The following is a 24,467-nucleotide window of genomic DNA, read 5'->3' on the forward strand; positions in this document are numbered from 1 at the left end:
AGCTTGAACAGAAGGCTGGTTGAAAGAAGAGTTGTGAGTCCTTGTGTTTGACTGATTTTAAGGAAGAGTGAGGCATGAGGCAAGGTATCAGTGGGTAAGAAGAGCTTGGGGATCCAAGAGACCAAAGTGATGATGGCACAGGGTCTCACAGTGGGGAGTGGGAGCTTTTCCCAGGCCTACAGGACTCAGCATTACTGACAGTGGGTGTGTGCTAATTAACGTCAAAGTTGGGGTGTTATGTAAGTGTTCAATTAGTAGAGGAGTTTTGCTCTGTCAAAGTAATTCTTTGCTTTACCAAAAGGACTTATTGTAAGATTCTATTAAATAGCGAACTTGAGTTTGTTGAGGTTTTCTCTTTGTAAATGTATATAAATGCTGCACTTGTGTGAGGCTCCTCAGGGATTGGGCCCTGTCTCCCAGCCAGAAAAGCTTTCTGTTCTTTACATCCACCTTGCCCTGTCCCCAGGCCTGGGACACCTGGGGTGGAGTGGACAAGTCTTGGAGGGAGCAAACCTTTGTGATTATCTGGGTGCTTTCTCAGAAAGAAGGGGGGCAGAGGGTCTGCTTTACTTTTTCTGGCTTTCTCTTTTTAGATTTACAGGCCAAGGAACAGGTGATAGGATGCCTCCTATCTTATCATCTGTTGATAACCTGTGAGATGAGAAGGTTAAAGTGATGGGCAGGGACCCTGAGTCTGTAGCCCTCCTTGCACTGGCCTGAGCCTTCTCATTCCAGAAATTCTGTTCTCAATACAGCAGACCTTCTGGTTTTGCTCATAGAAAAAGCTCTAGCCTTTTCACATGATAGCTTCTTTTGAAGGGGAGAGGTATCCAAATGCATTAGTCTTAGATGAACACACCTGGAATCTCACTTTTATGAGAATTTCATAGATTATACTCTTGAATTCCAGTTGTACATTTTTGCTTGCAAACACAGGCGTTTCAGAGTATAATGAGAGGAGGCTGGTGCTCATAAAGAAGACTGACTTTACAGTAAACCACCTCCCGGGAGAACTGAAGATGGGGCTTGAGCTGAGTTGGGGTCTCTTCTCCACCATCCTGAGCAGCAGCTGGGCCCCGGGTCTTCACCTAGACAGTCAAGGACCTCAGCCTAAACAGCATCCAGCTCTTAGAAGTCTTGTAAAATTGGGCCGGGCACAGTGGGTCACGCCTGTAATCCCAGCATTTAGAAGGAGGCTGCGGCAGGTGGATCACTTGAGGCCAGGAGTTCGAGACCAGCCTGGCCAACATAGCGAAACCCCATCTCTACTAAAAATACAAAAATTAGCTGGGTGTGATGGTGCATGCCCGTAATCTCAGCTATTCAGGAGACTGAGGCAGGAGAATTGCTTAAACCCAGGAAGTGGAGGTAGCAGTGAGCCAAAATTGTGCCACTGCACTCCAGCCTGGGCGACAGAGCGAGACCCCATCTCAAAAAAAGAAAAGAAAAAAGAAAAGAAAAAAAAAAAGATTTCTTGTAAAATTGAAAACAAAATTCAGACTTTGGCTACTTGAATCTCGTTTAATGTAATGGGAAAGCTGATAATTTAAAGGTAACGAGTGTGGAATGTCTTCTTTAAGATTAGCATGCAGTCTCATTTACCTGTTACCTGTTCTGTTTTTTTTTATATTGAATGTGTTCAAAGCTCATCCCACCTGTATGCAGAGTGTGTTAGAAACTGTGCTGGGTGTGGTTGTTCTCTTTCTAGAAGGTAAGGCTCCCATGACAGCCATATAGGTTCTCTTGGTTGCATAAGTAAGCATAAGTAAACCAGTAAACAAAATGCCTGCTTTCTGTGTGAATATGTTGTCATTTGATGTCATGGTGTTAAGTATGAAGATGCTATAAAGAAAAGGGGAGGCCAGGCGCAGTGGCTCACTCCTGTAATCCCAGCACTTCGGGAGGCCAAGGTGGGCGGATCACGAGGTCAGGAGATCGAGACCATCCTGGCTAACATGGTGAAACCGCGTCTCTACTAAAAATACAAAAAAAAAAAATTAGCCAGGCGCAGTGGCGGGCACCTGTAGTCCCAGCTACTCGGGAGGCTGAGGCAGGAGAATGGTGTGAACCCGGGAGGCGGAGCTTGCAGTGAGCCGAGATAGTGCCACTGCAGTCCGGCCTGGGCCAAAGAGTGAGACTGTCTCAAAAAGAAAAGGGGAGAGTCTGCCCCTCTTGTAGTTAGGGAGGAAGTTCAATTTTGTTAAAGACTCGAGGGTAAGAGGAAAGTGATTGAATGAGTGAGCTGAGACAGAAGATGAATGAGGCGAGGTGAGCCTCCATCTTGTCACTTGTTCCCTCCCACCTTCAGCCTTCCTGGAACTGAAGTGATTCAGCCTGAGTGTCCTTGGCCCTGCCCTGGGTCCCCCAGGTGCATAATCTCCTGCATGTGCTTACACCCTCAGGCTTGCCTGCAGTCTCCATGCTGGTGCCCCCAGACAGCCCCTGGAACTACTCTTTTTGGCATTCTGCAGTCTACTCTCCATGTGGCAGCTGTGCATTGACCTTTTAAAACAACCAAATAACATTGGTCCCTGTTCCAACCTTGCAGTGATTTGCAATCACTTTTTAATTAAATTCCGAACTCTGTTTTAAAAAGCCCTATGCTGATCTTGGCTAGTAAGATAGCTTCTCCTCTTTGATGATAACAATATTATTTGTATTAATAATCTACATCAGTAAAAATATTAATGATGGTGACAGTGATGACTGCAGCTAACACTTACTCTGAGTTCGTACACTGTTCTGAGCATTGTATCTATTCACTCATTAACCCCAGGAACATCTTTGAGGCAGGTACTCATGTGCCCCCATTTTGTAAATTTTATAAATGTGAAAATGGAGATATGAACCCAAGGGCACAGTGAGTTGGAGGCAAAGATGAGCCCTGAGCCAGTGCTGTGGCTGTGCATCAAGGAGTTTGTGTGGGACACAGTCTAGGCTGCTCATCTCTGTGGTCTTCATAGCTGGCCCTGTCTTGCCATTTATCAGAGTTCTGTGTGAATGTCCAGCTCCTCCCAGGGGCCTTCTCTGTTGACCAGAGGCTCTGAGAGCCACTTAATCACTTTTGATTAACTCCAAGTTTGTAAGTCCCACGTTGTTCCCATCTGTGTCCTGGAACCTACAACAGTAAGGGTACCTGGGCCAGTACTCTTTGAGTGGCAGGTGGGGCCGGCTCTGATGTGTGGGCTAGCAATGGAGCCCTGACCTGAAGCCTGGGATCCAAGTGTGGGTAGTCCTAACTGCGAGGGTGGCACAGAGAGTCCAGAGACTGAACAGAGGCTGGGCAGGGCAGGTAGACATGGGGAGTCTTTGACTGGGCTGTATGTAGGGTTTCTGATGCTTCCATACTCCAGGAAGAGTAAATTGATGCTATTGTTGGCGGGAGCAAAATTGGACAACATGGAATTCATTTCTCCCTAGAAGACTGGGTGGTTCTTGGTACTGAAAGTCCTCCCAGGATATAATATCTTCAAGAAAACAAAAGACAACCTCACTAGTCATATCAAAGTAGCTTAGTCTAAGAATCCCTAAAAATCCAGTGTTGTCATGCTATGAGTAAAGCTAAGAAACCAACATGACAGTGCCCTCCACGTACTGACTGTTGTGAAAACATGTCTTGTTATTTTTGGAAAGTCCTCTTGGTAGACCACTAACATTTTCGCCCCCAAAACAGCAGGAGCAGTAAATAACAACCTTCTAGATAAATCAAATGGGAAAGCATTGCCAGAATTTGCTGTATCAAGTGCTGTGAACAGTGGCACCCAGCAGGGAAATTATGCAGAGAAAAGTACTTTTATTTGCTTTTCAAAGTTGGTGGGACTGGGGGCATATGGGAGATGGGAAGAAAAGGAGGAAAAAGAGAAAAATACTGTAATCTTGAGTTGAAAATGGGTGCTAAACCTTTTTGCTTAGGACTGTAATTCAGTATCAAGGGAAGGAAACTGTGAACTCAGGTATTACTGATAGCCTCATGTTGGTGAGAGAGAGAGCTCACATGCAAGAAGACTGGGTAAGAGCTCGTAAGTCTCACAACAGGCTAAGAATTGGGATCATTATTGTTCCCATTTTATAGATGAGGAAATTGAGGCTTTAATGAGATTGAGGAATTTTCTCAGATAACACACCTAGTGTGAGCTGAAGCCCAGGATTCAAACTATGGGCCGGCTTGAACCCCATGGTCTGAATTGTCACAGCTGCAGACTTAAAACTCCTCCCCTTTCCCTCTCTTTGAATGTTAGTTGGCATGGTATATTTGTGAAAACTAACTAAAACCAGAAAAATTGAAAGAAAAAAAAAAAAAAAGCCTGTGTCAATTTAGTAATAATGACCACAGGCTTTTTGTTTTTGTTTTTGTTTTTTGTTTTTTCCAATTTTTCTGGTTTTCTCACTAGTTAGTGTCCCTTTTCTATTCCAGAATTAGGTCCAGGAGTCACCTTGCATTTAGGCATTATGTTCTCGTCACCTTCAGTCTATGGCAGTTTCCATCTTTTTTTGATTTTCATGACGTTCACACTTTTGAAGAGGCCAGGTATGTTGTAGAATGTTCCCAGTTTGGGTGTATGTAGTGTTTTCTTATGATTAGACTCAGGGCTATGGATTTGGAGAGGAATACCACGGAGGTGTCTTGTCTTTCTCATCATGTCACATCGGAGGTACATGATGTTAACATGAATTATTACTGTGATGTTTGCTTGGATCATGTGGCTGAGGCTGGTCGGCCAGGTTCCTCCAATGCTCATGTGACTGTTGTCCCCTCTCTGTACTCTGTTCATGAGAGCCACTAAGTCCAGCCCCACTGAAGGGCGGGGCATTAATCCTGCTTCCTAGGAGGATGGAGGAGTTTCAAATTATTTGTTAAATTCTTAGCATATGTTAAAACCACTACAAGGAATTGATAAATATCTTGGGGGAAGACACTGACTTAGAGATTATGCAAATATCCTGTTTCCTTAAGGTCCTACTGATGTTAGCATCATCAGTGGCTCTTGGCAATTATCATGTTTTAATGGCAATTTCCTATTTCCCTCATTCCTTCTACATTTTTAATTGGACTTCCATTAGGAAGATTTGTCCCCTTCCCTCATTTGTTCATTATAATTTATTCAGTTACTTATATCAATATGGACTCACAGGTGGTTCTTTTATTCTTTGCTACTGTATTATTTATTTTGCCCCCCACACTGTTCCAGCTCTGGCCATTGTGGCTTCTGAGTTCTTTGACATCTTTGCATCCCCCCACCCCCTCCCCAACTTTTTTTTTTTTTTAAGCACTTCCTTACTTTCTGGCACTACAGGATTCTCCGGGTTCATCTTGTTTTTTCTCTGTTCCAGTCCTAGAACCAGCCATTGTCCAAGGGAATTGTCCAAGGAGCCCAATTCCCTCTATTGAATGGTATTTAGAAACCAAGATCTGGGCACTCAGAGGGCATGTGGCTCCTGCTTCTAGGCCCTGTCAGCAGACCAAGCCAGGACATGGATGTGTGTTTACTACCCCACTGTGACACATGCCTTTTTTTTACCTCTCTACCTGGATGTATAGGAACTAAACATGAGCTGTCACCTGCATTTAACAATCTCTTTTAATAGGTGAGTTCTTTGTCATGGAGTAGATGTGTCCCTGACAAATTGTTGGCCAACAGAATCCTGTGTCCTCACTTCTGTTGTTGCTGTGGTTATGAGTCCCCAGTTTTTCACCTTCTTCCAATGATGGTTGGTATGTCCTTCTTTCCCCCAGGCCACCCCCTCTCACTGCTCAGTGCTTACTCGCTACTCCTCCTCCTGCTGTATGTTTTTGAGTTAGTCATCCTCATGCACTGCTTGTAATTGCTGTTGTGGGCCCCTCTGTTAGTTCGTTCCCTCACTGGCCTCCTCTTCACTGAAGTGCAGCAAGAACTTCCGTTCTTACTTCCTTTTCTATGAATGCGATAGGTTTTTATGGCCAGTGGCTTTTAAACTTTGGCTGCAACCTGTAGTTATAGTGAGAAATACATGTTAACAAGGCTTCCAGGTATGCATGTACCTGCATAGTGGCAGTTTCACAAAACAGAGCTTACTCTTTTTCTGGCAGTGTATCTTGCGTATTTCATTCCATTTTATTCTGTTCTGCTCTGCTAAGGAGATTTTATACCTGCCCTTTGAAAAATACTGTTCTGGGGAATAAATCCTCCAGCTGTGTATACAAGTCTACATTCCCCTTCTCTTAGCACTCTCTTGATATGAGGGTGGGGTGTGGATTAGCACTGGGTATAGGGTGGGATCAGAATTAGCACTGGGTGTGGGGTGGGGTTGGGGGGGGGTCTTGATTAGGACTGGTTGAGGACAGTCTAGGATTGGTGCAACGTCTACAAGGCTATGATTTTGAGGAAAGGGATTCAGAATCTAGGGTGTAAGCCGTGGATGAATTAGAAAGCTTCCATGTTTTCTCTACTTCCGAAAAGGACATTTCTGAGAAATAATTGTGTCATTGGTATGCATCTTTTTTGATACTATAGGTACTATAGGTTTGAGTGTTAGGAGTTTTCTTTGGCGTAATTTTTTCTCACATGGGAAGTCTTCTGAGAATTTAAATAGTAAAGCTGGTCTTAATTTTTCTGATTTTGAATGAACAGGAAAATGAGTAAAGACTAAGGTAAGATACTTACATAATTCTGAATTTTTTTTTAAGAGATGGGGGGGGTCTCTCACTATGTTGCTTAGGCTGATCTCGAACTCCTGCCCTCAAGCAGTCCTCCTGCCTCAGTCTCCTGAGTAGCTGGGATTACAGGCGCAAGTCACTACACCCAGCTTAGTTCAGAATTCTTATATTGACATATTTATGGAGTAGATTATCTAATTTTGTTTTAAAATATATATTTCACACTTAAATACTGCTAAAAAATTAGGAAGCCTCTTTCCCTCATTAAAATAACACAATTTAAGAAAAAACTCACTGTACAAACTTCCATTTTTACTAAGTTAAAATAGTTTTATAGTAAATATACTGATTTTTGTTGATGTTGGCTGACCATCTGACACAGATTGTCAAAAGTATTCCCTAAATTTGCATTTAAATCTATCAGAGTATTAGTGGGCATATTATCAGTGACTCCAAGTATCTTGCCTTATTTACTTTCAGTAAATATAGAATCATCTAGTTCTTCTTAACTGTAGCTACAATTTAATTTTAAAATGTAAAACACATTTTCAAATATACTTCTTAAAGGAATTTTTTATTAAAGGGAGCCTTCCTGACTAATCAAACAGTATCAGTGGGGGTGCCCCAACCCCTGTGGCCCCCACACTGGCCAGAGTCAGGTCAGTGACAGGGTAGTCCCTGGGGTCTCTCTCCTCTGTGTTCCTCAGCTGGACTTTAAATGGCAAATATAGAAGATCAGCAAAAGGCAAAAATTGGTTCTTTGAAGGAAAAAAAAACATCAACATAGATGAACTTCTGGTACAACTTATTGAGAGAAGAAAAGAGAATTTACAAAGAAACAAAGGTCGAATGGTAATGGCCAGGGGTGGTGGCTCACACCTGTAATCCCAGCACTTTGGGAGGCCAAGGGGGGCAGATCATGAGGTCAGAAGTTTGAGACCAGCCTGACCAACATAGTGAAACCCCGTCTCTACTAAAAATACAAAAATTAGCCAGGTGTGGTGGCACACACCTGTAATCCCAGCTACTTGGGAGGCTGAGGCAGGAGAATTGCTTGAACCCAGGAGTCGGAGGTTGCAGTGAGCCGAGATCGCACTATTGCACTCCAGTCTGGATGACTGAGCAAGTCTCCATCTCAAAAAAAAAAAAAAAAAAAGAAAAGAAAAAGGGGTAATAACAAATAGAGAATAAAAAAAATTATGACAGCATATTGGTAGAAAAATGATGTAACTCTCTTTTAGACTTTAAGGAAGGAAGGAGTTCTGAGTATGTAAAAATGTTAATGTGAAAAAAGATTGGTGCGTTTGACTATATTAAAATGAAGAATTTGTGTTGACCAGATAGACGTCTTTAAAGTATGAAAACAACTTATAACTAGAAAGAATTTGTAAACTATAAACCAACAAATAATTCTTATCCAAATATATAAAGAACTTCTACAAATCAAAGAAATTACAGACAAAAATAGTGAAAGACATGAACTGGAATTTCACAGGTGATGAGACATATATGACCAATAAGTATATTAAGAGCTGTTCAGCCCCATTAATAAGCAGAGAAATGTGAGTTAAAACTATATTGAGAACTATTTTTATATATATGTAATTGGCAAGATTTTATAAAGTCTGACAGTACAAAGCATGGATCCTGTAGTTCTGTAGCATGACCCACTTTGCTGGTGAGAGTAAATTGGGGCAATCCCTCTGGAAAACAGTTTGGCATTATCTCTTAAAGTTGAATATGTATATGTCCTTTGACCTAGAAGTTCTGCTCCTAGTTGTATAGCCAAGACAAACTCTTTAGATTTTCAGAAGTACACAAAAAGGAGGGAATAGCGTAATGAACACCCACGAAACTTTCACCGTGCTTCATCACTTAGCAACACGTCATGGTTGTTGTTTCATCTTTCTCCCTACCCTCAGACTTTTGTTTTTGATAGAACAAATCCCAGACATCATGTAATTTCACCCGTAAATACTTCAATAAGAAATAAGGACTTAAATTTAATATAATTATCTTATCTTACAAATTTGTAATTCCTTAAAATCATCTAATACCCAGTCTATATTCACATTTTCCTGATTGTCTCAGATTTTTTTTTTCTTCAAATTAGCATCCCAGCAAAGGTCAAAACATTGAATTTGGTTGATAGATCTTATGATTCTTAATTTAGGGTAGTTCCCCTTCTCATTTTTTGTCCCATGCCATTTATTTGTCCAAAAAACTTAGAACTTAGCCTGGTATAATTTCCCTGATTCTAGATCTGGCTGACTGTGTGCTCCTGGTTTTGATGGCCATGCTTCTCTGCCCCTCATCTTTACTGTAAAGTGGTATTCAGACCTGTAGGTTGGAATGGATTCGAGGTCCTGTGTTGGGGGCAGGGGTACCCAATAGGCAGGCCCTCTCAGGAGGTACATGGCATGTGTGTCACAGATATTTGGGGTGTTCTGGATCCTTCTGTCACAGGTTCCTTCTCAGCTTTTCACCTGGTGCCCACCAGGAATGAATGAAAGTTGCCAGACTCATTGCCTTCATTACAGAAGATGGTGCAAGATAGTGATGTTCTCATTCTGTTTTACATTCTTTGCTTATTATCTGGAATTCTTATTTAGGGGCATGGCCTTTCTGAAATTACAGTTCCTATGGAACCATTTTATTGATGACTTTTCAGGTTGAGCTGTTCTCTGATCACCAAAGGTGACCCCTGGAGATTTCGTTTTATGAACTCATGGATTTTTAATATGCTATGTGCTTCAGTCCATTGTGGACTTTATTTATTTATGATTGTCCCATCTTTGGCCAGCAGGGAGCCTTCTGAAATTGGCTCATGTGTCCTTTCAGCATGACCCTCCTGGTCTTTGACAGTTCTCCACTTGTTGTAAGGAAGACATCTAGGCTCACCTTGTGCGTTCTGGTCCCAGGTTGGGGACTAGCTACATCTCCAGGAACTCTGGCTCTCCTCTTGGTGAGTTAGCATTGTCTTTAAAGTAGGCAGGCTACTGTCATTGGAAGACCAAAGTGTGGTAGATGCTAAACAGATAACCATCAGGTATTGATAAAATTGTTGATACTAGATTTTTAGAAAAATCTAAAAAAAGTGTAGAATTATTAGGCAATAAAGAAGTGTAGAATTACTAGGCAAAAGGCATAACTTCTCTCTCCAGATGTCTCAGAGGGTTCAAGAATCATCCCATAGTCATAAAAGCTGCTCAGTGAGTTGTCTTTCCATAGCCAAAGACTTTCTAAAGGGAAAGCAGGGAGTGAGAAAGCAATACTGAGTGTCACAAGACCTTGTTTTAGTCATTTTAAATGGTTTGTTCCTCACAGCTACCTTTTGGGAGAGATGCTATTAGTGTTCCCATTTTATAGGTCAGGAGACCAAGGCACAGAGAGGCTGAGTGACCTAGTCACCGTTACCTGGTTGCTGTGCAGGGAAGCTGGGCTTGACCTCAGGTTGGACACCACGGACACACAGAGCATTCAGGGAAGCTGCTTGACTGCTGGGGGACTGGCTTGGAGACATTGATTTGTAGGACATACTTGAGACCAGAGCCCGTGGCCTGGGGTGGCTGCTTGCTGCATTGGCATCGAGCCTTTTGTGTGGCTGGCTGAGGTGGCAAGGTATCCACAGTTGGCCTGATATGGGGCGGGGGGGTCACGTCCCTGCTAGTAAAGAAGCATGAACTTAGAAATAATGCATGCACAGCAATGAAAGGAGCCTGGCGGGTACGGGAACCTCAGTGAGAGCTGGGCAGCAGGCAGGGAGGCACCGCCCTCTAGACAGACGAATCTGGCAAGAGTTGCAGGAAGGCTGGTTAGTGTGAGGTGCTTGTCTGTGTGGAAGCCTGGGAGTAGTGATTGGCTCCAGCCTGTCCCTTCGTAAGTGAGAAGGTTGAAGGCTGCAGAAATCAAGACCAAGGCCCAGGCTACGTCTGGGTCGCTGGAGTTGGGGCAGACCTGGCAGCTGGGGGCCCAGGGCTGGGGTCCAGGCATCAAGTCATTTTTGAGCACTGAAATCAGCATGAGTGGATGAGCTCTCAGGAGTGAACACTCCTAGGAGGATAAAACCGGGAAGTAGGAAGTGAGCCTGGCAGACCATGAGTTTTAGGCTTCAGAAGCAGGGCAGTGGGCCTCAAGGATGGGTCATTTTTATAATAATGCTTATTTTATAAAGCTTTGAATGAAGAAACCCAGAAGAAAATCCACTGTATTTCCATCAGGTGGAAGAAATCTTGAGTTGAGATTGAGCATAGGCAGGGAAGAGTTGACAGATGAGGAGGAGGATTCATTTGTGGGAGCAGGAGGAAAAAGGGAGGAAGGAGTCATGACGACTCAATCATGGGCTACCTTGAGTGCCTTGCTGAGGCCCTGGCCTTGTCTCCTGGGCCGTGGGGAGCCATATGAGGTTGTCGAGAATAATGTAATCCCAGTGGCATGCGAAGAAACTGAGAAGAGACGCAGCTGTGGCTGCCATCCAGGTGTGGGATGTGCCAGGCCAGTGAGATGAGAAGAAAATTGATAAGAGACAGGTGAGAATTTCAAGGGAGGGAGTGAGCCATGTCTGCTGGTTGCCTCATACCCATGACACGTACATCACATACATATATACTGCGTGCCCATACTATACCTTATGCACACCTATGCACACTGCGTGCATACATGCATACCACACACATGCACATAGCACACACACACTGCATGCCCACATACACCACACACGCCACACACACATTGCATGCACATGTGCACCACACACATGCACCACACACACAAACTGCACACACAGTACACGTGCCCACATGCACATGCAGGTACACATGCACCAGACACATGCATGTGGCACACACACATTGTATGCACACACGTACCCCCCACACACATATAGTGCACACATACCTTTATCACACAGTGCACTGCACACATGCCACACACATGTACTATACACACACATACACATGTTGGCTTAGTCCATTTGGGCTACTATAACAAAATAGCATAGCCTGGGTGGCTTGTAGACCACAGGAATTTACTTCTCACAGTTCTGGAGGCTGGAAGTCCAAGATCAAGGCACCAGAAGATTCAGTGTCTGGGGAGGCCCTGCTTCCTGATTCATGGATCTCTGTTTTCTTGTGGTGTCCTCCCATAGTGGAAGGGATGAGGAAGCTCTTTGAGGCCTCCATTTAAGGGCACTAATCCCACTCAGAGCCTCCACCCTCATGACCTAATCACCTTCTAAAGGCTTTACCTCCTACTGCCATCACCTTCGGGGTTAGGATTTCAAGGTACACGTTTTAGGGGAACACAGACATTTCAGACCTTAGCACATATATGTACATTGCACCCAAATGTTGTGGGACCTCTCCTGAGGGGACAGTGAGGTCAACAGGTGGTGAGGTGTGATGACAGCTCTTACACCTGGGATAATGGAAGGAGATGAGGGTGACAGGAATGTTGTCATCTTTGCACAGATTAGTGGCTTTTGTGCAATGTAGTTAAGGGCAATGTAGTTAAGAGTGTGAACATTTAAAGGGTAGACAGGATTGATTGCAAGAGACATGAAAGAACAGCTGTATTTGGGGTGGTGGAGAGGGGGTTGACAAACCGGGCCTCAATCACTGAGCCCCAGGGGGCGGGAAGTGGGGAGCAGCAAGCTTGACATTTCTGTGCAAACACCTCCGCTTTGGAATCACTGGCTGTGACTTGGGGAGCCAAACCTTGCCTTTAGTCAGGCAGTCAATGCCTATCATAGGCATTCTCTCTCTGGAGAAGAGCTTGAGGTCAGCCCTTGTCTCATTGAATTATAAATCTATTATAGGTTTGGGGCTCTAGCTTCCTAGACAAAACTCTTTAGGTTAGGTCTTTGACCTCCTTTTACTCTTCATTTTACATACTTGCCACTAGCTTTTTGAAAATCAGAATTGTCTGATCCTGTTTTGTTTTAGAGACAGGGTCTCATTCTGTCATCTAGGCTGGAATGAGTGGTACAATCATAGTTCATTATAACCTTGAACTCCTGGGCTCAAGCTATTCTCCCACCTCAACCCTCCGAGTAGTCAGCACTACAGGTGTGTGCCACTATGTGTGGCTAATTTTAAAATTTTTTGTAGAGATGGGTCTTCCTATGTTGCCCAGACTGGTCTCAAACTCCTGGCCTCAAGTAATCCTCCTATTTTGGCCTCCCAAAGCGCTGAGATTGATTGCAAGTGTGAGCCTAGCCTAATCCTGTGGTTTTTAAAAACAAATGGAAGGAGGCTGGGCACGGTGGCCCACGCCCGTAATCCTAGCACTATGGGAGGCTGAGGCAGGCGGATCACTTCAGGTCAGGATTTCGAGACCAGCCTGGCCAACATGGTGAAACCCCATCTCTACTAAAATATAAAAATTAGCTGGGAGTGGTGGTGCGCACCTGTAATCCCCGCTACTCTGGAGATTGAGGCAGGAGAATCCTGTGAACTTGGGAGGCGAAGGTTGCAGTGAGCCGAGATCGTGGCACTGCACTCCAGCCTGGGTGACAGAGTGAGACTCCGTCTCAAAAAAGGAAGGAGAGAGGACCTTTTTGTTTCTAGTGGCAGCACTCAAACAGGCAGATTGGGTAGGTCAGGTTCCTGACCATGAGTCTCAGGTGCCTGGTCAGAAACCTGACCTACTCAGGAACGGCTTGTCTGCATGACAGTGACTCCTGGTGACAGTGCTGCTAGCTCTCCCTGTGCAGGTGACCCTGGTGCCTGGCTTGCCACACTCAGGAGCACCTAGGCCTGCAGTCTGCCAGGAAGGGTCTGGCCTATCCCCAAGGAGACAGAGGGCCCTGCTACCCACAGCACCCAACAGCCTGTTCTGTGTTTTTCCTTTAACACATTTAGAACCTTGTTATCCCAGCTCATCAGGAGTGGGAGCTGCAGGGAGACCTACTCCATAATCTTCAACCTGACTGCTGACTCACTTTCCTACTCCCACCCTTGGTGCTGAAGCATGGATGCTCCCTCCCCTGCCTCCTACCATGTGCCCAGGCCTGCAGCTGCAGGGGTGACCAACAGTGGCACAGTGGGGGCCAGAGACACCTGCACTTGACAGGATGCTTATTTTTACATACTGTTGGCTGGAAATAATCAACCTTATTTAAATAGAATGTGCATTCAGAGCACTATAAAAAGCACCCAACAACTTGCAAGGGCTGTTTTAGGAGTGATTCTCCTGCTTCCTTTGGAGGGAATCTGCAGGTTCCATGCAAGAGGAGCCAGGCCAGGGCTGCTGAGGACATGGCAGGAGGATGGGGTGAGGCAGTTTCTGTGTGATCAGAGCCCTTTCCAAAAGCATACAGCTTTACTGCAGCGTGTAGTGGCAAGGGTGGCAGATGTCCCCCCTCACTCCAAGGCAGAGACTGACAGCCTTTTGCCCTGGAGGAGGCAGAACCCATGTGGGCATCACTGGTGGTATAGGCCGAGTGACTGCACTGTTGCTGGCGGCAGCGTCCCCAAGGATATCCCCTAGCATTATACTCATTCTCCTTTCTTGAGAGAGCCGTTTCTTTTTCCCAACTTTTGAGGAGTCTTCATATTTGCTCTCTGATCTCTGCCAAGTGCTGGGGCCATGTTGGTCTTTATTTTGTGTGTGTGTGGTGGGGGGTGGTATTTTATTTATATATTTTCACAATTTTGACTTTTTTCAAATGGTAATATATGTACAAAAGTGTCAATGAAAAGAAGTCTCCAGTTTCCAGCCATAAAGGTAGCTGCTGCTACCCTGTTGTTCTTTTGGAGATATTCTCTGCATGTTCAAGCGTATTTATGTCAGATGTGAGTCTTAAAGCTGCTGTCAGTGCTCACCTAGAAGGATCCTGTGGAAACTTAGGGTCTGGGTGAGTCCCCCTCTCTGTGTCTGACTCCTTCGTACCCTGCTCCAAGGGTCAGGCTAGTGCTGCTGCCGTGGCCCTGGAACCACACCTGGGTACAGGGGCTGCAGGGTGCATCACTGTCTCCTGTTAGCATTTTTTAAAGAGAACCATTTTTCTCTTGGTTATACAAATGTCTACATATTCTAGGGAGTTTGGATAATACCTAGATACAAAGAAGAAAGATTCCTGTTACTCTACTATCAGAGATAACCACAAAGATTTAATGTGCTTCCTTTCAGTCTTTTTCATATATATGTGCACACGTGTGTGTATATTATATATTTCTTCTTAGAAATTAAAGTCATACCATACTTAAAAGTAATAATACCCCCTTTTCAGTTTTATGGTATATTGAAAGCTTTCTTCATATCACTAAATAGCCTTTGAAAATATGTTTATTGGTTGCATCTAAATCTTTCTTTTGCTGTCCATTTTCAACCCATTGAGCATTCTTTAGTTTCCTTCCCCCCACCCTGTTTTCTCATGTCATTCAGTCAGGAATCCTATGTAACTCCTGGTTTCTGTATGTCATCTCTCTGTCCCACAGTGGCCCGCCTGTGTGAGTAGTTTAAGGCTGACATCTCTTCTGATTGGTTAGTGCCTAGTCCTGCCAATATTCAGTGCTGAATTTTGAATATCACCTCTGATTGAAATTAGTTTCCTTAGCCACTGTGTTTGCTCAGGCTACCACAATAACGTACCGCAAAACGGCCGGCTTAAACAAAAAATGTTGATTCTTTCATAGTTCCTAGAGGGGAAATCTGAGGTGTCAGCAGGGCCATGTTCCCTCTGAAGGCCTTAGGGGAAGATCTTCCCTCTCCTCCAGCTTTAGGTGGTGGCCTGCGGTCGTTGACGTTTTTTGGCCTATAGGTCCATCACTCCATTGTCTCCACATGGCCTTCACGTCATCTCTCCAAAGTCCCCCTTTTAAGGACATCAGTCATAGTGGATTAGGGCCCACCCTAATGACCTTGTTGTAACTGCATCACCTGTGTAAAGACCCTGTTTTTATTAAGGTCACATTCTGAGGTCCTGGGGATTAAGATTCCAACATAGCGTTTTAGGGGACCCAATTCAGTTCTTTACAGCCACCATTGCCCAGCCCAGAGGACTCAGGCTGTGGTGGAGGCCCAGCTTCATGCATAGACAGTGTGCAGGGCATACCCACAGTAGGTAAATATGTTCTTGTCTTAGAACTCTGGCCAGAGAAAGCCTGCCCTCTTGAACCACCCCTTCCCAACCCTTGTCTTGTATGTGCATCTATATAGATGTAGATACATGTAGTTTTGTGTTTTCCTGTATGAACCGGATCATAGTGCACACATTGTTTATGAGCCCATGGGGCCGTCTCCCTGCCAGGTTTTGTCTGCTAATCTCTGAGCAGGCCCTCGAGAAGTTGACTGAGATGCACCTACTGTTGGAATGTTCTGTGTTCATAGCTGCTGCCTTCTCCGTGACTAGGCTTTTGTCTGTAATTTAGATCTTCAGTTCACTATAATGGACTTGTGAGTCTAAACTTACATAGTGTTTATATTATTAGCATTGTTACATTTTATGGAAAATATTATATTTTATTTTTAACATCAGCTTCTTCTTGGTAGGCCTATCTGTATTTAGTGCTGTGTTCATAACAGGCCTATACAATAAGATTTGCTTGATTGAGTTTTTTAGGTTGTCTCATTAAACATACTGCTTATGTCTTAACAATGATGCGTACAATTTTAATGCAGTCCTTTTAGCTGTGATTTATTTACTATGAGAAAATAGAGGCTAGGGGTTGGATTAGGATTGAAGTTTAGCAGCTGCAGGATGAAATGGTTTTGCCTTTTTTTTTTTTTTTGAGACGGAGTTTCGCTCTTGTTGCCCAGGCTGGAGTGCAATGGTGTGATCTTGGCTCACTGCAACCCGCAACCTCCGCCTCCCAGGTTCAAGTGATTCTCCTGCCCAAGCCTCCCAAGTAGCTGGGATTACAGGCATGTGCTCCCAAGCTCAGCTAATTTTTGTATTTTTAGTAGAGACAGGGTTTCACCATGTTGGCCAGGTTGGTTTCGAACTCCGGACCTCAGGTGATTCACCCGCCCTTGGCCTCCCAAAGTGCTGGGATTACAGGTGTGAGCCACCACGCCTGGCCTCTTTTTTTTTTTTTTTTTTTTTTTTTTAAAGATTAGCCCTGCCAAGCAGTTTATAAGAAACCAAGGACTCATGAGCCTAAGGATTTTATTAATAAGAGCCCTCTGGTTAATTAACAGGCCTGGATCTCAGTACTGTGAAGGCTGGCAGCACCAGCTATAGTTTGACTGTGGTCACAGACGCTTTTCCTAAACTGTGGGATGCTGCACTGGGGTTTCTTTTCTGTAGCTTTGCCCTTGTCCTGTGTTTTCCGTGGGTACCATGTAGGAGGGTCAGAAAGGAAATCACCTGAAAAGAAGAGGAGTTTGCAGATGCCAGAGCAAGTGAACTTGAGATGAAACTTGAGTTGGTCACATCTCCAGGATGTAGGAGTGGCATGTGCTAGGCTGCCCATGGGGTCCTCTGCTCAGGCATGGCTGACTGGGATCACCCTTTTTATTCTTTCTCAGGATTCAGGAGCAGTTCCAGAAAAATCCCGACAGTTACAATGGTGCTGTCCGAGAGAACTACACCTGGTCACAGGACTATACTGACCTGGAGGTCAGGGTGCCAGTACCCAAGCACGTGGTGAAGGGAAAGCAGGTAATGGCCTTGGTGGGTAGGGGTGGGCGGCTTCACCCAAGCCAGTCAAAGCTGTTGCAGGGAAGACCCAGCATCCTTGAGGGAGTGTTGAGATCGGCTTTAGGATGTGAGGTGTGTTCCTTCTCCTGCCCTAGGAATGAGCTGAGCATACCATCCTTGCTCCCCTTATTCTGTTTGTGAGGTTCTGCCAGCTGTTCTGCAGAAACCTCCCTTTGAGGATGGTGAGCCCTGTTCACACTGCTTCCTGAGAGAGAAGCCCACACATCTGATGTCTTCACCTCTTTTATAAACAAAGCCGTAGACTCTCCTGGGGTTCCTATTGTAGATGGCCAGCTTCTCAGTTTTCAAGGGAATACTCAAACATTATTACCTTGGTGAATTCTCTTTTTTCCTAAAGATTAAATCTGCCTTCAGTTTCCCTAAGAAAAGTCCAGTCTACTAAACGCACAGTGATAGCTAACATACATTCACATAGCATCTGTCATGTGAGTTTCCTGGGCTTTGCCAGCCCAGGGTCTAATAAACTCAAATTAGACAAAGTGACACAGTGGGTAGCACCTCCCCGTGTATGGTGATGAGCCATGCATCACAGAGATGAAAGGTTTATGATTTAATTCTCCACAACCTTTAATCACAGGAGAGAGCTCTCAGACTCTGCAGTTCTCTCAGGGCAACAACATGGCTGCACAGGAGGGACGGAGGGAGGGACAGGCCCACCTCATCCCAGCGTCCCCACTTGCTTCCCTTGCTATTTTTTTATTTCCTCCATTCACATAGGTGGCATGCATGTGCTGAGGATAAGCTTCCTGGTCCCCACACCCTCTTTTCTAAGGTTGACTTGGAGTCCTCTAAGGGCATCCCATCCCTGCCGGGGCCAGCCACCTGGTGTCACTCCCTGTGCCTCTGTTACTGCTTAGCGGCGTGATAGGTAGATCTGTAGTTTGTGCACTGATACCAACCATTCTGCTTTCCCCAGGTTTCTTTTATGCCTCCTCAGGGAACAGATGTCAGGCTGTGGGCCTTTGCTCCCCTCAACAACAAACACAAAATTTATTTTTCTTCAGCTACAAACACCCCGTCACCCCCCTTTAAGCTACATCAGGTCATGGGTGAGACCCATTGAAGCCCCATCCAGTCATGAGAGGCAAAGCAAAGAACCCAGGTCACAGCAATGAAGTGGATGGCCAGGCCTGTGTGCTGTGGGGCTCTTCCATGGAGCAGGGAGCCATGTCCTATAAGTACCGCGCGCTAACCGATTGCGCCACTGGAGCCACACCATGTCATGATGTACCTGTAACATTCGCAACTTGAGTTTCAAAAACTAAAGTTTCTGAAACCTCCATCTAATGAGTTTAAGTGAGTAGAAGTTTAATCTTTTTTTATTTTTTTAATAGAGATGACCTCATTCTGTCACTCAGGCTGGAGTGCAATGGCATGATTGCGGCTCACTGTAGCCTTGAACTGCTGGGTTCAAGCTATTCTCCCACCTTAGCCTCCTGAGTAACTGGGACTTCAGGTGCTTGCTATCATGCCTGGTTAAGTTTAAAAAAATTTTTTTGTAGAGATAGGGTCCTGCTGTTTCCCAGGCTGATCTTGAACTCCTGGCCTCAAGTGATCCTCCCACTTCAGCCTCCTGTGTAGCTAGGATTGCAGGTGTGAGCCATTGTTCCCAGTGGAAGTTTAATCTTTTAGTGGGAGAGAGATGTCTACTCAAGGAATTGTGATAAGAATAACATTATCATAGATTGTTGTAAATAGATAATTTCCACTTTAAAAAATCTCAAGTAACAATGCAAAATGGGACATTACATAATTTAAATCCATAATATAAAAAAATTTGATATATGCCAGAAACTGTATCCATATTTCCTTCTTCATGAGAACCTGTAACCTGTGAAGTAAGTAATTTCATTCTATTTTGTTGTAAATTTCTTTTTTAAAATTTTTATTTTACTTTAAGTTCTGGGACACATGTGCTGAACATGCAGGTTTGTTACATAGGTGTATATGTGCCATGGTGGTTTGCTGTGCCTATCAACCTGTCATCTAGGTTTTAAGCCCCGCATGCATTAGGTATTTGTTCTAATGCTCTCCCTCCCCTTTCCCCCCACCCCTTGGCAGGCCCCGGTGTATGATGTTCCCCTCCCTGTGTCCATGTGTTTTCGTTGTTCAACTCCCACTTATGAGTGAGAACATGCGGTGTTTGGTTTTCTGTTCCTGTGTTAATTTGCTCAGGATGATGGTTTCCAGCTTCATCCATGTACCTGCAAAGGACAGGAACTCATTCTTTTTTATGGCTGCATAGTATTCCATGGTGTATATATGCTACATTTTCTTTATCTAGTCTATCATTGATGGGCATTTGGGTTGGTTCCAAGTCTTTGCTATTGTAAATAGTGCTGCAGTAAACATACATGTGCATGTATCTTTATAGTAGAATGATTTATAATCCTTTGGGTATATATATACCCAGTAATGGGATTGTTGGGTCAAATGGTATTTCTGGTTCTAGATCCTTGAGGAATTGCCACACTGTCTTCCACAATGGTTGAACTAATTTACATTCCCACCAACAGTGTGAAAGTGTTCCTATTTCTCCACATTCTCGCCAGCATCTGTTGTTTCCTGACTTTTTAATGATCGCCATTCTAACTGGCATGAGATGGTATCTTGTTGTGGTTTTTATTTGCATTTCTCTAATGACCAGTGATGGTTAACTTTTTTTCATGTTTGTTGGCCACATAAATGTCTTCTTTTGAGAAGTGTCTGTTCTTATCCTTTGCCCACCTTTTGATGGGGTTGCTTTTTTTCTTGTAAATTTGTTTAAGTTTCTTGTAGATTCTGGATATTAGACCTTTGTCAGATGGATAGATTGCAAAAATTTTCTCCCATTCTGTGGGTTGCCTGTTCACTCTGACAAATAGTTTCTTTTGCTGAGCAGAAGCTCTTTCGTTTAATTAGATCCCATTTGTCAATTTTGGCTTTTGTTGCAGTTGCTTTTGGTGTTTTAGTCATGAAGTCTTTGCCCATGCGTGTGTCCTGAATGCTATTGCCTAGGTTTTCTTCTAGGGTTTTTATGGTTTTAGGTTTTATGTTTAAGTCTTTAATCCATCTTGAGTTAATTTTTGTATCAGGTGTAAGGAAGGGGCCTAGTTTTTGTTTTCTGCGCATGGCTAGCCAGTTTTCCCAACACTGTTTATTAAATAGGGAGTCCTTTCCCCATTGCTTGTTTTTGTTAGGTTTGTCGAAGATCAGATGGTTGTAGATGTGTGGTGTTATTTCTGAGGCCTCTGTTCTGTTCCATTGGTTTATATATCTGTTTTGGTACCAGTACTATGCCGTTTTGGTTATTGTAGCCTTGTAGTATAGTTTGAAGTCGGGTAGCATGATGCCTTTAGCCTTGTTCTTTTTGCTTAGGATTGTCTTGGCTATGTGGACTGTTCTTTGGTTCCATATGAAATTTAAAGTAGTTTTTTTCTAGTTCTGTGAAGAAAGTCAATGGTAGCTTGATGGGAATAGCATTGCGTCTATAAATTACTTTGGGCAGTATGGCCATTTTCACAATATTGATTCTTCCTATCCATGAGCATGGATTTTTTTTCCATTTGTTTGTGTCCTCCCTTATTTCCTTGAGCAGTGGTTTGTAGTTCTCCTTGAAGAGGTCCTTCATGTCCCTTGTAAGTTGTATTTCTAGGTATTTTATTTTCTTTGTAGCAATTGCGAATGGGAGTTCACTCATGACTTGGCTCTCTGCTTGTCTATTATTGGTGTATAGGAATGCTTGTGATTTTTGCACATTGATTTTGTATCCTGAGACTTTGCCGAAGTTGCTTATCAGCTTAAGGAGTTTTGGGGCTGAAACAATGGGGTTTTCTAAATGTACAATCATGTCATCTGCAAACAGAGACAATTTGACTTCCTCCCTTCCTATTTGACTACCCTTTATTTCTTTCTCTTGCCTGATTGCCCTGGCCAGAACTTCCAATACTGTGTTGAATAGGAGTGGTGAGAGAGGGCATCCTTGCCTTGTGCCGCTTTTCAAAGGGAATGCTTCCAGCTTTTACCCATTCAGTATGATATTGGCTATGGGTTTGTCATAAATAGCTCTTATTATTTTGAGATATGTTCCATTAGTACCTAGTTTATTGAGAGTTTTTAGCATGAAGGGGTGTTGAATTTTATTGAAGGCCTTTTCTGCATCTTTTGAGATGATCATGTGGTTTTTGTCATTGGTTCTGTTTATGTGATGGATTACATTTATTGATTTTCATATGTTGAACCAGCCTTGCATCCCAGGGATGAAGCCGACTTGATCGTAGTAGATAAGCTTTTTGATGTGCTTCTGGATTCAGTTTGCCAGTATTTTGAGGATTTTCGCATCGATGTTCATCAGGGATATTGGCCTGAAATTTTCTTTTTTTCGTTGTGTCTCTGCCAGGTTTTGGAATCAGGATGATGCTGGCCTCATAAAATGAGTTAGGGAGGTAGGGAGGAGTCTCTCTTTTTCTATTGTTTGGAATAGTTTCAGAAGGAATGGTACCAGCTCCTCTTTGTACCTCTGGTAGAGTTCGGCCGTGAATCCGTCTGGCCCTGAGCTTTTTTGGTTGGTAGGCTGTTAATTATTGCCTCAATTTCAGAACTTGTTATTGGTCTTTTCAGGGATTTGACTTCTTCCTGGTTTAGTCTTGGGAGGGTGTGTGTGTCCGGGAATTTATCCATTTCTTCTAGATTTTCTAGTTTATTTGCATAGAGGTGTTTATAGTATTCTCTGATGGTAGCTTTTATTTCTGTGGGATCAGTGGTGATATCTCCTTTATCATTTTTTATTGTGTATATTTGATTCTTCTCTCCTTTCTTCTTTATTATTCTGGTTAGTGGTCTATTTTGTTAATCTTTTAAAAAAAAACCAGCTCCTGGATTCATTGATTTTTTTCTAAGGGTTTTGCATGTCTCTATCTCCTTCAGTTCTGCTCTGATCTTAGTTATTTCTTATCTTCTGCTAGCTTTTGAATTTGTTTGCTCTTGCTTGTCTAGTTCTTTTAATTGCGATGTTAGGGTGTCAATTTTAGATCTTTCCCACTTTCTGATGTGGGCATTTAGTGCTATAAATTTCCCTGTTAACACCATTTTAGCTATGTCCCAGAGATTCTGGTATGTTGTCTCTTTGTTCTCATTGGTTTCAGAGAACTTCGTTATTTCTGCCTTAATTTCATTATTTACCCAGTAGTCATTCAGGAGCAAGTTGTTCAGTTTTCATGTAGTTGTGCGGTTTTGAGTGAGTGTCTTAATCCTGAGTTCTAATTTGATTGCACTGTGGTCTGAGAGACTGTTATGATTTCCGTTCTTTTGCATTTGCTGAGGAGTGTTTTACTTCTAATTGTGTGGTCGATTTTAGAATAAGTGCTATGTGGTGCTGAGAAGAATGTATATTCTGTGGATTAGGTCAGCTTGGTCCGGAGCTGAGTTCAAGTCTTGAATATCCTTGTTAATTTTCTGTCTCGTTGATCTAATATTGACAGTGGGGTGTTAAAGTCTCCCACTATTATTGTTTGGAGGTCTTAAGTCTCTTTGTAGGTCTCTAAGAACTTGTTTTATGAATCTGGATGCTCCTGTATTGGGTGCATATATATTTAGGATAGTTAGCTCTTCTAGTTTCATTGATCCCTTTACCATTATGTAATGCCCTTCTTTGTCTTTTTTGATCTTTGTTGGTTTAAAGTCTGTTTTATCAGAGACTAGAATTGCAACTCCTGCTTTTTTTTTTTTTTTTTTGCTTTCCATTTGCTTGGTAAATATTCCTCTATCCCTTTATTTTGAGCCTATGTGTGTCTTTGCACACGAGATGGCTCTCCTGAGTACAGCACACTGATGGGTTTTGACTCTTTATGCAATTTGCCAGTCTGTGTGGTTTTTTTTTTCTTTAGACGGAGTCTCACTCTGTTGCCCATGCTGGAGTCAGTGGCGCGATCTTGGCTGACTGCAACCTCCGCCTCCCAGGTTCAAGTGATTCTCCTGCCTCAGCCTCCCAAGTAGCTGGGACTACAGGTGCACGCCACCATGCCCAGCTAATTTTTGTATTTTTAGTAGAGACCCCTGTCTTCACCGTATTGGCCAGACTGGTCTCGAACTCCTGACCTCGTGATCCACGCACCTTGGCCTCCCAAAGCTCTGGGATTACAGGTGTGAGCCACCACGCCTGGCCCATCTGTGTCTTTTAATTGGGGCATTTAGCCCGTTTATATTTAAGGTTAATATTGTTATGTGCAAATTTGATTCTGTCATCATGATGCTAGCTGGTTATTTTGCACATTAGTTGATGCAGTTTCTTCATAGTGTTGTTGGTCTTTATATTTTGGTATGTTTTTGCAGTGGCTGGTACCGGTTTTTCCTTTCCATATTTAGTGCCTCCTTCAGGAGCTCTTGTAAGGCAGGCCTGGTGGTGACAAAATCCCTCAGCATTTGCTTGTCTGTAAAGGATTTTATTTCTCCTTCACTTATGAAGCTTAGTTTGGCTGGATATGAAATTCTGTGTTTAAAATTCTTTTCTTCAAGAATATTGAATATTGGCCTTTACTCTCTTCTGGCTTCTAGAGTTTCTGCAGAGAGATCCGCTGTTAGTCTACGGGCTTCCCTTTGTAGATAACCTGACCTTTCTCTCTGGCTGCCCTTAATATTTTTTCCTTCGTTTCAACCTTGGAGAATCTGACGATTATGTGTCTTGGGGTTGCTCTTCTCAAGGAGTATCTTAGTGGTGTTCTGTATATTTCCTGAATTTGCATGTTGGCCTGTCTTGCTAGGTTGGGGAAGTTCTCCTGGATAATATCATGAAGTGTGTTTTCCAACTTGGTTCCATTCTCCTGTCACTTTCAGGGACACTCAGTCAATCGTAGGTTTGGTCTTTTCACATAGTCCCATATTTCTTAGAGGCTTTGTTTGTTCCTTTTCATTCTTTTTTTTCTCTAATCTTGTCTTCACACCTTATTTCATTAAGTTGATCTTCAATCTCTGATATTCTTTCTTCTGCTTGATTGATTTGGCTATTGATACTTGTGTATGCTTCACGAAGTTCTCATCCTGTGTTTTCAGCTCCATCAGGTCATTTGTGTTCTTCTCTAAACTGGTTATTCTAGTTAGCAGTTCCTGTAACCTTTTGTCAAGGTTCTTAGCTTTTTTGCATAGGATTAGAACATACTCCTTTAGCTCAGAGGAGTTTGTTATTATCCACCTTCT

The 24,467-nt window shown here is 43.4% G+C and overlaps 2 protein-coding genes across 4 annotated transcripts in view; one reads left to right on the forward strand and one right to left on the reverse strand.

The window, feature by feature from the left end:
• The window catches only part of OGDH (oxoglutarate dehydrogenase), a 481,925-nt gene that overhangs the window by 260,600 nt on the left and 196,858 nt on the right, over positions 1 to 24,467 (reverse strand). The window lies entirely within an intron of this gene.
• Positions 1 to 24,467, forward strand: part of NUDCD3 (NudC domain containing 3) — a 106,602-nt gene that overhangs the window by 45,833 nt on the left and 36,302 nt on the right. For all 3 annotated transcript variants that reach the window (XM_054559083.1, XM_063725587.1, NM_001133887.1), the window contains exon 3: positions 17,105 to 17,237. In XM_054559083.1, coding sequence (XP_054415058.1) covers positions 17,105 to 17,237 — 133 coding nt within the window. The remainder of the gene's footprint in view (positions 1 to 17,104; positions 17,238 to 24,467) is intronic.

This window comes from Pongo abelii, chromosome 6 (genome assembly GCF_028885655.2).
Source record: "Pongo abelii isolate AG06213 chromosome 6, NHGRI_mPonAbe1-v2.0_pri, whole genome shotgun sequence".
NCBI lineage: Eukaryota > Metazoa > Chordata > Mammalia > Primates > Hominidae > Pongo > Pongo abelii.